The 15,430-nt window shown below is 39.9% G+C and overlaps 1 protein-coding gene across 1 annotated transcript in view; it reads left to right on the top strand.

The window, feature by feature from the left end:
* The window catches only part of LOC146511130 (receptor activity-modifying protein 3), a 40,434-nt gene extending 25,864 nt beyond the window's left edge, over positions 1 to 14,570 (top strand). The window contains exon 4 of the mRNA XM_085173020.1: positions 10,086 to 14,570. Coding sequence (XP_085029146.1) covers positions 10,086 to 10,341 — 256 coding nt within the window. The 3' untranslated portion in view covers positions 10,342 to 14,570. The remainder of the gene's footprint in view (positions 1 to 10,085) is intronic.
* Positions 14,571 to 15,430: the final 860 nt, after the last annotated feature.

Below are 15,430 nucleotides of genomic sequence, written 5' to 3'. Positions count from 1 at the left end.
GCTGTACAAGTAGCTTGTAGACAGTTGTGAAAGAAGCCTCCCACAAAGACTTATAACTGGATTCTTCAGTCCCTCAGTCAGACAGCTTTGCTGCGAGTTTTGGCTTTTTCTTTTGGATTTCCTTCGCATTATTGTTCAGCTTCACTACTGCGGCTCCCATAAACTGCTCAGCACCAGTTAACAGACTGACAAAACATGACTGCTGATGTTCTTAATACAAATGTGGCCATTAGTAGCTAAAGAACCAAAACCAACAAACCAACGCTGTATTTAATTTAATTTTATTTAGAACTTAGAAACTGTGGATTTACTGGTTTAACAAGAGAAACATTTTAAATGAATAATTTGCTCACACTACAGTGGGGATAGAGTGCTGCTGACATAACCTGAGGACATAGCCAGGCGGTGACTTAATGATCTCCTCATTCCCACTGATACAGCCTCTGCAGAGAAAACAGAGTCTAGGCCCAGTTAAACAACTCCTGAACGAATGGGGGGTTTACGAGACTCATCCTGAGTTTCTTAAGGCTCTGGATGTCGTGGGGCTGACTTGGTCGCACCATCTTACAGAAGTTGTGGGTGGTGCCTCTGGACTAGTAGACTTGGGTGGTGGTTCTAGAAGATAATATGTAGAGTGTGTTGTAACTTCAGGGAGACCCAAACACTGGACCAGTTCTGTTTTGTGTGTTGCAGATGATCTAGTTCTTTTTAAACTGTAGCAAGAACTTGGTTTGAATTCCCAGCTATAACTCTCAGTCACTATTTTTTGATGGGTGTTGGACTCTATCAGGCTGCCCTTTGTCACCGATTTTGTTCATAACTTTTATGGACAGAATTTCTAGGTGCAGCTGAGGTGTTGAGGATATCTAGTTCAGTGGTCTCAGGATCTGTTGTCTTCTTTTTTACAATGATGTGGTTTTGTTGTTGCTCACTTGGTGTTGGAAATGAGTTGCTGCACCAGGTAGAGGAGTTTAAGTATCTCAAGGTTTTGTTTACAAGTGAGTGAATAAGGGAGATAATAGGAATAGTTAAGCCTCTGCAGTAATGTACATGTTGTGTCTGTTGTTGTGAAGAGAAGGTTGATCTACACCCTACCCTCACCCACAGTCACAAGCTGTGGGTGGTGACCAAAAGAAGGAGACTGGATACAAGCAGCTGAAATTAGATTCCTGTGATGGGCTCCTCCTTAGAGATATGGGGAGGAGCTTGATTATTCATGCTGCTACTCCTCCATACAATAAAGAGCCAGATGAGGTGCTTCGGGCATCTGTACAGGATGACTCCTAGATAAGATGTTTCTACCATGTCGTACTGGCAGGAGTCCTAGTGCATACCCAGAAACACAAAGCTGCTTGATTTGGTGTCTCTCTGGATGAGCTGGAGAAAGTGGCTGGGAATAGGGAGGTCTAGGGGTCTCTGCTTAGGCTGCCGCCCCCCGACCCTGAACCCACATAAATGGCAGGAAATGGATGGATCAAAATAATCATTTGCATCTAAATCCTTTAAATTAAAGTCCTAATGGTGAGTCAAGCTAACAACTCCCCTGGCTCAGTGTCAAAACCCTCTGACCAGTTTCACAATGAAAACTCTTGACTGTAAACCAGACACAATACAACACAGGCTGGAAACGAGCCAAATTCATTATTTAAAGGTTATAAATAGCTTGTGTGTTTTGATCAGGGAAGTTGTCTCTGAATAAAAAAAACTTAAATAGTAAAGTGTTTTTTTTAGCAGATCCTTTCAAGTGCTATTTTAAATCTGAAGTGCAGGATGGGTGGCGTAATGTCTGGTCTCTTCTTATTTTGCTCACCCGTTGCTGTTCCAGTCATACTCACTTAAACTGAAGGATGTAGAAATTGATTTTTTAAGAGTCTAAGCCACTTTAATCCTAAATCTGATCTGCCAGTGATGTCTGACATATAAGAGTGATAGAGAGATGAAACCACTTTGCCTTATTTCGCCTTTCCATAATCTTTTCCTGTGTGAGTCCACATTTCACGAGACGATTCATTTGTTTACGGCAGTTCATTTACATGACAGTGAAGGATAAAATGACTTTCTCAGCAGCAGTGTACTTTGGAGCCTGGAAGTAGGCGATAAGAATGAGAGAGAAAGCGAGAGAGGGAGAGAGGGACGGCGCGAGCGGAGCCAGAAAGTGGCGAGAGGGATCGAGCTTGGAGAGCGAGCGGCCTCATGTTTAAACAAGCGGCGACCCCTGCAGAGCTTCCTCCATTTGACAAATGAGCTGTGCCTCTCTGCAGTGATTGCTGCTGGCCACTCACTCAGCCAGCACAACTGTTATCGTTTGAAATGAGACAGCACAAGCTTGTCAGGTCACAGAGAAGGGCATGGATAGACCACTGAGAGGCTGTGTGTACTGTGCGTGCATTTATGCGCTTCAATTGTTTACTTCTAATAACATATTAATTTTCTGCCCCGAGCAGTTTACTGTAAGACTTAATGTTGTGCACACAGGAACAGCGGTGATGGTCTGGACCTCTAATAATGAATTCACCGTTGTGTTTGGTCTTTGTGTTGAACAGATGCTGCTCTACAGTCATCAGAGGTTTTCTTTTTTTCCCGGGCTGCTACTAATGATAAGCGATAGACCGTTTAGATGAGGAAACCTTATTCTAAGTGGGTTATGTGGTCATAACACACCACTGATACCAACAGCTGTGAGCCTTCTGGAGAGTGAAGAGAGAGGACTGGGAACGGTTAAACTCATTTGAAGTCCATGAAAAGGTGAAGCTGTTTAAATATTGTTACATCGTTTCTCGCCTTTGACCAAAGAAGCTCTCAAGTTACAAAATGTAAGTCAAATGTCAAGTTGTGTTAAGACAGAAACAAAACACATTTTCTAACATCTGCCATGAATTTGACAGGTGAAAAAGTGTCAGCTGTGCACTTCAAAGGCGGCTCATTGTTGACTCTTTATTAAGGCTTTGGTGGGGGTGGAGGTAGTAGTAGCTCATCTCCACCTCTCTGTGGTAAGGCAGCGTGGACAAAGAGCAACAGCCTTTCCTGCACCTTGTTAAGCTGAAAAGGGTGTTTTTATGTGTAGGTGGTGGTGCAGACTTCTTTTTGTTCAAACATGAATAATGTAACTGTCATATTTCTATGATTTGCCTTTTTTCCCTCTTTTCTCCTGATTTAAAAACATCTGAATGAAGAAAATGAACAAGCCTGTCGTTTCACTGAGACTTTAAGTTCTTGCTTAATTTAATAGCTACCTTGTCACTCTTGTGAAATCACCAAAGAACTACAACTATTCACCACTCAGCAGTAAAAATGTAAAAAAAATTACGAATGTTGAAACAGCATTGCATTAGATGTTTGTACAACACAATGTCCAAGTATGAATCAGTCACCTGTCTTTAATAACAGTCTTTGGATCCTTTGCAGCGCATAAATAACAAAATAGGTTCTTAATTAAGTTTTAATCGCGGTCGTTGCAGCTGTGTATTAATAACTCTATTGAAAGTAAATGCTTCAACTACCTCTTGGTTTGATAGAAAAGTATTCTTCAAGACATTGGCCAGAAGGTTATAATAAGACCTTTCATATTATCAAAAGGGCTCTGGAAAAAAAAAATCAAACATTAATTTCCTAAAGATGTCCTTTCCATATATTACATGTATTTGACCATATAAATGGTGAAGGTCAACTTTCATTGTCTGGTGAGCTATTGTTAATCAGAGGAGTCATCCTTCATGGAGCCAGAGGAATAAAGAATTCATATTAGGGTTTTTTTTTGGGAAAAAGGAAATGCCTCATTATAAAACCCCAGTCTTTGGAAGAAAAAAAATTATTACACAAATAGTTAATGGCAATATTTTAAGAGTTTTCTTATGCTCCAAATATGTGTGTGAAGTGCAGAGAGGTAAAAAGTACAAAAAAAACAATTTCTTACTTTTGTTCATGTTTGTCACATTTAAATGTTTCAGATCATCAAATACCTTTTAATATCCGTCATAGATAACCTGAGTAAATGCAAGATGCTGTTTTTAAATGATGATTTCATTTAAGGAAAAAACACAACAAAAAGTACCCAAACCTACATGATGCTTTGTCAAAACACCTAATAACTGGTTGTGCCACCTTTGCACCAAGAACTGCGATTAAGTGTTGCAATAACTGGGAATGAATCTTTCACATCACTGTGGAGGAATTTTGGCCAAATCTTTATTGGAGATTTCTTTTAATTCAGCCACATTGAACAGCCTCTTTAAGGTGATGTCAAAGTATCTCAGTTTGATTTAAGTACAGACTTTGACTGGACCACTCTAAAGCCTGGTTGATTTGTTTTTTTAAATCACTCTGAGGTGGACTTTATTATTTTATAGTTGATTGAAATCTGTTAATTAGAGTCCTTTGACAACTTGCTGGTGTGTTTTTGATCATTGTCCTGCTGCATAAGCCAAGTGTGCTTGAGCTTCATGGCACAAACTAATAGTCGGACATTCTCCTTCAGGCAGAGAGCAGAATTCACGGTTCCATCAAGTACAGTAAGTCAACCAGGTCCTGAAGCAGCACAGAAGCCTCAGACCATCACGCTACTGCCACCATGTTCGACTGTTATTATGATGTTCCTTTTCTGAAATGCTTTTAGTTTTACTCCAGATTTAACTGGAGTCAAAACTTCCAAAAAGTTGAACTTAAGTCTCATCAGTCCACACAATATTTCCCCCAACATCTTGAGGAATCATCAAGATGTTTTTTTCAAATGTGAGACGAGCGTTTGGGTTCTTTTTGGTGAGCAGTGTTTTTTCTCCTTGACGCCATTTGTGCCCAGTCTCTTCTTTACTGTTGTATAATTCTGACTCTGATCTTAACTGAGGAAAGTGAGGCTTGCAGTTCTTTCGATGTTGTTCTGGGTTCTTTGTGCCCTCCTGGATGAGTCGTCGAGATCTTGAAGTAATTTTATTAGGTTAGTAGGTTCACCATCGTTCTGGGTATTCTCCATTGGTGGATAATTTCTCTCACTGTGGTTCACTAAAGTCCCAAAACCTTAAAATTGGCTTTGTAACCTTTTCCAGACTGATAGACGTCACTGACAGCTGTTTCTTTGGATGTCTTGTGAGATTTTTTTTAGTTTTGAAGAGCTTTTAGCCTGCTTCAGTTTGTCACACAGGTTCTTTTCAAGTGATTTCTTGATTCAGCAGGTCTGACAGTAATCAGGGCTGCGTGCGGCTTGTGACAGTTGAACTCACCTTTCCCAAAAAAATCACACACCGTTGATCACACAGGGACAGGTGTTTTTGGATTGCTTTTTTCTATTTACTCAGGTTTTCTTTGACTAATATTAAAATGTATTTGATGATCTGAAAAATGTAAGTGTGACAAAAACCTAAGCAGCTGTATAAGCCCAGTAACTGGAAAGCTGTGTGATTCAAACTATGTTTATTGAAGAGTTTGCAGGTACTCTGCCGCACTTATTGCTCACTTTGGACATTTAGAAGCTACAATAATTATTGCATTATTATGTAAGACATACCTTTTATTATGTCAAACAACTGGCAGCCTGTGTAGCTTTGGGGAGACTATCTGATGTTTTAAAAAGTAAGAGGAAGTAGTTAGCAGGAAATCTTAAAACTTACAATGGTTTAAAACTTACTGGAAGCTATTTCCCTCCCTTTCATTGTCTTGAGTGTAATAATACACACTATATCACCAGACATGCAACAAAAAATTAAATATATTAAAAAACCCTGTAACAACATTTAGAAATGTGAATATGTGGAGTCTCCTTACTATTAAACAAATTACAAGCTATTGCCTTTCAGAGCTAAACGCTCAAATTGATTTATGGGCCTGGATTTTTCTCGGGGCTTAACAATATCTCAGGGAAAGAATTAGAATAACACAGTTAGTGAAGCTTTATGTCTTGGCATTAAAATACTCCAACTGGTACCAACTACCAGCAATTTCAGTATCTGTCTGCAGTCTCAAAACTGTTATGTGGGTATACAACTATCTGTATCGTCACACGTGAGTGTGTTTGGTTATGTTGTGTATTCACATTTGTGTGTAGTCATCGCCATGGTTATGCAATCGTTGGGACATCAGCTGTGAATCAGATCAAACTCGTAACTGATGATCCCATGTGGATGAGAGTTTAAAAACATGTTGCTGTGCGTTACATCTGGGAACAGTTTCAAAAGTCTGCTGTTCCCTACGGTTTCAGTCTGCATTTTGATCAGTTCTGTCTAATAGCTCTTGTACTCTCTGCCTTTGTGTTTTCTCCAATCATCAAAGCCTTTTCTCTGCCATCATGTTCTCAGGTTCTTCTGCCAGTGGCGTAAAACACATTTTATTTTAAAAGCATCAGTTTCGTAAGCCTTAATGACTCCCAGTATCTTACCACATTAATCACAATAACTGCATCTGCAGATATTTCTAAAGAGTTAGTAACTTTCAAACACAACATATGAGCTTATGGCCCTCCAATAATATACTGCTGCTGAGTTCAGATTTGACAGGGCACTCGTCTTATCTGACATGTGGTGCCTTCTTGCCCTGCTTGCAGCGCACTATATGCATCTATACACAGTGTAAACACACAGACAGCAGGGCTTATTTGATTTGTGGCACTTAAGCAAAGGGCATTCAGAAAACAATGGCTGCAGCTTGACGTCAGAACCAAACTTATATGTGCTATAAACAGGGCAGCAGGGTGAAGCGGTCTAAATGTTAGATAGCACATTAATGAGCCCTTGTTCCTGCTCTTGGCTGTTGTCCTGTGGCAGGCTGGTAAATCTGTGTAGCAGTTTAACATAATGTTGCTGATGTTACCTTGTATTTCAGAGATTTACTGTCAGCACTAATGCTTATGTGTTTCGGTTTTTGTCAGTGGACTTTCAATGTTCTCAAATCGCATGCACTCACACTCACACATGCACTACTAAGCATTCACTGGACACTAGGTGACTACATGATTCCACAGGAACTATGAGGGTAAGCAGCAGCTAGTCGGTGCTAATCAAATGCACTTGATTCGGTGATCATTAGCAAGTGTGAGCACCTCTATGAGAGCAGATGTTTTGGCAACGTTGCAATCTTCCCAGGACTGAGTGTTTCAACAAATTCACCCAAAGGTCAGACTGTGCAATGTTCAGAGATATTGCAAAAAACCCAAGAGCTACAATTCAGACAGCAGTCCTCAGCATATTAAATGTTAAAGTTCATGACAGCACAACTAGAAAAAGACTGAACAAAGTATGGCTTATTTGGAAAGGGTGCCAGGAGTCCCTCTAAAGAGACCATGGCAGCACAGCTTAGGTTTGCAAAGCTGTATTTGAACAAACTACAAGACTTCTGGAAGAATGTTCTTTGGACAGACAAAACCAAAGATGTTTGACTATAATGCCCAACATCACAGTGATGTGAACACCAAGCTGAAGACACATTAGCACAAACACCTCATACCAACTGTCAGCACGGTGGAGAACTCTTACTTCATTTTCTTTCTGCTAAAGGTGGCTCTACAAACTACTTTGTCATGGCTGCGATGAGTTTTTCACAGGACTGCACATCAAGAAAAAGAAAGCTCAGCTGCCTCGCAACTTTAAACATACATGCAGTGTAGAGTATATATACACTTTGGTGGCCCCAGAAAATCAGATGAAAAACAAAAACTTGTCCTTAAATCATCAAGATTCTGATTCTATATTAAAACCACAATTAAGCACGAGCTTAATATAGTGGGTAACTGGCAGTGCAGTTTCGTCATTACACAGCAAATCCAGCATGTCCAAATTAACACTGTCAGATTTGATTTCAACACTTTTAAAGTGTCTATATGGGTCCACACCAGAGAGTGTTAATTTAACTCTTTTTGGAGAGTTGGTATGTTAACTCTGATTTAGTGTTAAACACCAAATCTCTCTGGAGTTGATAATTTAACACTTGGTGTTAAGAGTTTATATATTAACTCTCAAAGAGTATTTTAGTTTAACTACGTAAGAGTTATCTTCTAATTAATTCTAAAAAGCGGGAATTTTACTGTTCTGAACTTCTAGAAATTTCTTTTGGAAATAAACATTTACTAAAAAGACGCAATGGTTTTTGAAAAACATTTATTCTGAACTGTGCACCACAATTTCAAAACATTTTCTGAAAGATGTAACAGTGTACATGTTCTCACTTTCATTAGAATTTCGTTTATCAAAAGGTCTGACATAGGTGAGCTGGTAAATGCAAATAACAGCATTCTCATCACTTATTTCTTCAATACAATATGCATGTCCTTCATTCATCACTTTGTGGAACTTCAACGCACTTCTGCTCTCCCCCATATTCCATCTTCACAAGCATATCCTATGTGGAGATTGAATAAAAATTAGTTGACACTAATTAATGGCACAAATCAATTGCAGCACAGTAAAAAAAAGGAATCCTTTTTGAGCCATTACTTGTGTAAAGTATTTTCCCAAAAGATAAGGACACAGGCAACAGGTAGTACTGAACTAAATGTAAAACCTCAACCTTTTTCATTTTTACCTAAACCGTGTGCACAAAACTCTGGAGGGATCTAAATGCTAACGTAGAACTCAGTCGGGACATCTGCTACTGCTGTTTGCTCGTTTTTTATGGGAGATCGTTTTCAGGCTTCAAGTAGCACCATTATACCAACATTTCACATTCTAGACATTGTTTTAGGTGTATTTGACCAAAAAATTTAACCAAAAATTCACATGCAAACTTTTTTTCAAGGCTGTGGTATTTGCCGAAAACAATACCTTTCAGCTAGCTAAAACAGCGAGCGGTGCTATCAGCGAGCAACATGGCTAATGCCTTTCACACAGCTTTGTCTCAACTCCAAAGAGCCACAGAAGTAAAAGCTAATAATAATAATTGAAACACTCTTTGAAAAAATGACTTACCAAGCATGGCAAACAACTCAAATATGTAGAGCAAAATGTTCTGAAACGGCTTCACTTCAGCTTCGATTGGAGCCGTGCTGGGGGCGGAGTCTGTGAATTTACTCTATTAGTGTCATAGCCCCTCTAGGAGTTCAGAGTTAAGAGGTCAAGAGTTAATGTTTCCATTGTAACACCTCCAGATTTGAAATAGAAACACTCATTTTTAACACTCGATTTTAACTACTATCATTTTACACCTCAGAGTTACATTAAAAGCATGTGACTCTACTTAGAGTAAAATTAACTCTAAGACTACTAACACCAAAACATTTAACACTTTTGAATTTGCTGTGTAGGATCGCTGATGACCTGTGCAGTTATTTCAAATGATTCCCCAGGCTATACAAGTCCCACGCTAATATTGCATAAGACGCCATAATTAATGCATTATACAGTTTAAAAATAAATCTGAACAAAGCAGAAGTGGTGCCAAAACGACAGAACAAAGTTTTGTGGAAAATAGTTATAAAAGTGACATCAATTAGGAGGCAAAAATATGAAACTGTTCGCAGTACTGCTGTAGCTAATGACATGACAGCTCAGTTGCTCGTACAGTATTTTGAGAAGCAACCACAACAATAGTGCTTGGTTCATGAACCATTGCACAGTCTTTTTTACCAGCCAGTCTGTAACTTTTAATATCCACAGATCCACATCATCGAAACATGACAAATCAGTTTCGGATCAGCAGGGAGCGTGGGAACACTGTCGCTCGGTTTAATGTTCACCTGCTGAGGATAGGAGCAGCTCTCAGTGTGTCAAGAGAAAAGAAGCTGGACCTCTTTGATAGAGAATGCAGGACGGCGAACGAGGGATTAGAAATGGCTCAATGTATTCGTCAAAGCAGAGCTCTGAGTTTTTAAAAAGCTCCTGGTGAAATAGAGATGGCAGTGGGCCAGAAAAAGCAGCGTGTACCCAATCACTATGATGGATTACATACCAAATTGCTGATGCTCAGGTTATTACCAGCTAAACCACAGCAGGGTTTAAATGCCGGTGCGCTCCTAAGAGTAACAGCAGTAGAATAAGTAATGTACTTCTGAGCTATGATAGGAAGGAGGGAAGCCATCTGTGTTATGTCTTTTAATATTTCAATGCTTATAACTAAGAGTCATGACTTTCTCTGTCTTTTACATTTCCTTCTCCTGTCTTTCTCCTCAGTGAGTACCACCTCTTCACCCTCTGCACAGAGACAAAGTCCCAGATCGTCGACTGCTACTGGCCCAATCCACTGGTGGAGCGCTACATCATCCACATACACAAGCACTTTTTTTCCAACTGCACCATAGACCAGCCAGTGTGGTTGGATCCCCCGGACGACACCCTCACCATCCTCATCCTCATCCCCGTTTTCCTCACCTTGGCCATGATTGGCCTGGTGGTCTGGTGCAGCAAGCGGAGTGACATCCTGGCTTAAGTCAGTAATGGACTGAATTTAACGTCCCAGTCTCTTCACTAAGTAAATACTGTACACAACGCAGGAGCGCACAGAGGACGGTTTCTGTTGGTCAAATTATCCTGTAAGTGGCACTGCAAACCACCTCAACTTGTTGTAGAGATGAAGGAACCAATGGTAGAGCAAAGTAGTGTTTTCTTTAATATTTTTGTATATTATATGTACTTTTCCCACATTTTGGATCGTCTATTATTCAACTGTTCAATGTTGAATGTTTCCATATCGAGTAGAAGCTGAAGGGGATGCGTTTTATTGCTTTCTTCCAGAGAACGATAATACCGCTCTCATGTCTGCGTGGTGAGTACAGGTGGATGCTAGTTACCTTAGTGTAGCTCAAACATGGATGAAAACAAAATCCAGTTGTGATTAATACATAACACCATATTATTTAGTTAAACCTAATAAAACCACAACTTTGACACTGGAGTTTGCCTGGATTAAGGAAGTGTGTGAGGTAGTGAGTGATGCATGGCCTTGTAAGTAGAGTTCTTGTGCGGATCCGTGTGGAGTGTTTCCTGTATTTATGCTAAGCTAACCAGTAGATGGCTGTAACTTTTTTATTCTAAGACAACACATCTGATTCTTGACAAGAACATAAGTAAGCATTTCCCAAAAACATTGAACAGTTCCTCTGAGATGCAGGGGATTTTGTTCACATGGGGTAATATGACCAGCGGGAAAAATGACCAAATCTTGGATGCATTCTTAAACCTCATGGATCCAGACTTTTGATCTTGTTACAGCACTGTATCACTTTTGAAGGCCAAAGCACCCAACAAGCATCAAAGTCAGTGATTGACCTCTGAACTGGTGGGACGTACGACTCCCCAAGGACATTGCTGTTAAATATATTAACATGATACTGTGTGATTTGTTGGAAGAGGTAAAAAAGGAAGAAGGCCAAACTGTCATTTCAAGAGATACAAAGTTTATGCTTGTTGATGACTATCTGAATGGACTTTAACCACTGGAAAGGATACACTGCCCAAAAGAGAAGGCGACACTGTGGGACTTGAATTTCTTGTGTGTGTAGCTGAGCCCCAAAAGACTGTTTTAAAACGGTGTAACTTATCAGATACTGTTGAATAAAATACAGCTGTTATTCACAAACAGGGGTTCTCAAGCTATGGACTGACGCTGAGACCTCTTATTGTATAGTCATGCTCTCTGCCTGTGCTCTCTACTGTATGTGCATCTCCTCTCCATCGTTGCTCAACTCTGGTGAAAATACACACCGATGCATCGAACTGAATTCTTTTCGATAGGGGTTTAATTTAATGTACCTGCTTCATCTGCCTATTTTTGGACAGTCCTCACCAGCCTCGAGTCAAACCGAGCAAAACGCTGCTTGTTTTATTTGTCTTCAAAGCGGCATCTCTTTGCCAGCACCTACACACTGTGTCTCACTGAAGCTGTTGTCTGTGGAAACAAAAACTTCCCTTCATTAAATTTCAAATTTCTCTTGAAAAAACTGGTTCATCATTTATTGTGTAATCTTTTTAAAAAACATTTGTGATGGAACAGGTGAACTTATGTTGCTTTCGGTTTATTGACTGCTAAAAAAGCCCGACTTTGAAGTCTTTATTTCCTAAAAATATGATGTGCAAAGTGTAGACTATTTAATGATTTTAACACAACAAAACCCAGTGCAAACGTTTAAGTCGATTTCTAAGAAGCCTCAGCCTCCCAACTAAATCTTCCCTCTTTAGTTTTCCTCTAAATGTTTCTTTTAATTGACTGTTTTACCAATCTTTATCCCTTTACCTTCACACGCTCTCACTGTCAATGATCCCAGGGTCCACATACATTTTCTCCTGTGAAATAAATCCATCTTTAGTTGCATCAGTCTGAGCAGAGGCTGCTCCGCTCGTCTGTGTGGCGCCAGATTCCAAATAACACCTGCCTTCGTTATTTAATGCGTCTTTTTTAAAATATATATTTGTGTCATCTATGATCTGAAAGGTGTCTGAATGTGTGTATGCAGTTTAAAATAATGAGCTCAGCATATGTACAAGTAATGGCTGTGAGTCCAAAGCTCAGGTTTCGGACTTTCTGACACAACTTCTGGCAATTCTTTCTACTCTCTGCTCTGTAGGGTGACAGAGACAAATAATGAAAAAATAGTGTAGCTATAAGAAGACAAGTGCCTGCTGATTATATCTACGCTCTCTGAGAAGCAGCCAATCAGAAGAAAATTGACTTTAAAAGACTGGAGGATGAACTGAGAGGCTGCACCAAGGCACACCATAAGAAAAATAAGGAGAATTTTGAACAGAGAATCATGCAATTTCATTAGAGGCCAAGAATCAAAATATTGAGCTGGAAATTAGGATAAAAGGAACACTTCAAGGTCAAAAAGACAAACTCCAGTAAAAGTAGGAACTTTGGATGCTGTCCCAGTTTGATGTTCCTAATTTTGAACACACTGGTGTTTTAGTATGCAGCGAGCTGGAGAACAGACCACAGAAAAACTGACATGAATTCCCTAAGCTGCTGACACATCCCATCTCTATCCAAAGTGCACTAAGCCATAGAGGCATGAAATTAAGTTTTTTGGCAAGTTCATTAAGCCGTACACTTAACTTCAGTGTGCAGCGGCTTTACCACTGTAAACATTTTAGACTTACAACTGGCAAAACAAATACACTTTTAAAATAAAAGTGATATAATTTTGTCTGATTAAAATGACAACATATGGACGAAACATATGGACGAAACACATGAACCACACGATCCACCCATCTGTCTTTTAGGGTGGGTATGGGTGTAGCTGCTGTGAGGCCACCCACTGGTTAATGAAGATCTGTTTTGAAGCCTTGAGATGAGCGTTTCCTACGTCACCATTTTGGTTGCAAAAAAACCCAAAGAAAAGTGATAAGCTCTGCTTCATGCTCATTGGCTCTTCAATACACTTCTATAGAAATGTAAATATTTCAGTAGCCACAACTATTGCTATCTGATGGCCTTCAGACAGAATGTAAGTTTTCTGCATTGACTTAATTTTTCCACTACTGTTGGTTGGTATGATACATCAATGATGCGTCTCATCTTTCCATTAGTGCACCGTATTATGTATATTGTTTCATACTGTGCACAGCAAGTAATGCACATACCAGAAGAGCCAGATGACACTAAAATTTTCTTACCATTAAGGTGATAATTTAACATGCATTTCTGAATTCATGCAGCCCTGTTAAAAACTAAGTTTGCCCGGTGATTCAGTGTTTTGTAGAACCATCTTTAACAGCAATAACATGACGTAATCACTTTCTCTCTGACTTTATCAGTCTCACACATTGTTGGAATTTTGGCCTGCTCTTCTTTGCAACTGTGCTTCACTTCATTGAGGTTTCTGTGCATTCTTTTATGCACAGCTCTCTCAAGGTCTCGCCACAGCATTTCAGTCAGCTTGACTTAACTTTGACTCGGTCACACCTTCTTATCCTTTTGCAGCTGTTGTGCTTGGGATCATTATCCTGTTGCATGAGCCAAGCTTTAGTTGCCAGACAAACAGCCTTATATTTGACTCTAGAATACTTTGGTATACTGTAGAGTTCATGGTTGACACAATGACTGCAAAGTGCCCAAATCATCATCCCTACACCACTGTGCTTGGCCGTGAGTTGGCATGTGGTAGGTGCTTGTGTTGACATACTGTGTTTGGTTTTTGCTAAGGTGGTGCTGTGAAACGTGGTCAAATATTTCCACTTTACTCTCCAGAAATGTTGTGGTTGTCCACTCCTGGGAAGAAGTGCTAACACACACCTGAATGCTCGTAGAGGTGCTCACACTTGCTGATCATCAAACAGTAAGTTCAGCACTTAATTTCAATGGAAGCAATAAAGGTGTACTTCGATTTTCTCGGGACTGGATAGAGGCCTGTGAGAAATTTCATTTTCACGTGACTATAATTGGCCTCCTTGTAGCAGGGTAGAAGTTAGCTGTCCTCTAACCGTCCCTGTGAGTAATCATGACACCAACAAGCCTTAAGCAGTATAAACATGGATGTCTTACTCTTTACAATAATTTTCTTGTATTCAGTGTACAAGTGGGGCCTTCAGAGCATCTACAGCGTAATGCCACAAATTTAGAGCAGAAAAACAATTGTGTTATTTTTCCAGAGAGATTTTCTTCTTCCATCCATGGCATTGATTTTGTTCCCAACGAAAGTTTACAGAAGCAGAGTGTACGTGCATGAAAAATGACCCATTATTCTTTTATTAAGACAACAATATTATCTCAACTGATTGAAGAAAGCCAGACAGCTGAATCCATGACAGTCTGCTATGAGCGAACGTCTGAAACAATACAAAGAAAAGCCGGCGTGTGGTTTCAAATCTTACCACTGCATCATGTAAATAAACTCAGAGTCAAACAATGCAGTTATCGCTGTCACCGGGCAATGGTCAGTGATGTTGACATTGCTGTCGACACTCAGTCTAATCTTTTATTTGCAGGGCTGTGATGCAGAAAACTAGCTGCGACTTACAGAATGGCCACAAAACAATCATGGTATCGTTGTTGACTCCACCCGAGGCAAACAAATGCCAATATATCTGTCAATATTTACTCCATCTGAAACTGTCCAGGAAATGAAGCAACAATTTCTTGTTTCTTGCTCTCTGAAAACATCAGAGTTTACAGACAGAGGAGACAATGGTTCACGCCGCGGTGAAGGGATGCGACGCGGTGCTGTTGCCCTTAAGACTGGCTTTTCACAGGGCCTCGACAGCCAACGTCTTGGAGGCAGGAAGGATATTAAAGCTTTTTCCCAGAGTTGACAGAAGAATACTGGGAAGTGGGTTGACCCTGTGATTTTGACCAAAAGCAATGTAGGAAGTGTGAGAGGGCCGTGCTTCCAAGCAGACGTGTGCTGTTGTGATGGGTGAAATGCTGGCATTGCACAAAGCAACTGTGGCTTTTCAAGGTTGATGTCAATTTCTAGCATTGTGTTATGGCAATTTTTTTTCTATCAACTACTCTTGCCTAAAAATAACCCCCAAAGAAGTGAGTGTGTTTCTGGCTGATGTTACCAAAGAAATTGACAACA

The sequence above is a fragment of the Neolamprologus multifasciatus genome, chromosome 9 (assembly GCF_963576455.1).
Source record: "Neolamprologus multifasciatus chromosome 9, fNeoMul1.2, whole genome shotgun sequence".
Lineage (NCBI taxonomy): Eukaryota > Metazoa > Chordata > Actinopteri > Cichliformes > Cichlidae > Neolamprologus > Neolamprologus multifasciatus.
The sequence above is the reverse complement of the archived record's forward strand: the minus strand, read 5'-3'. Positions and strand labels throughout refer to the sequence as shown.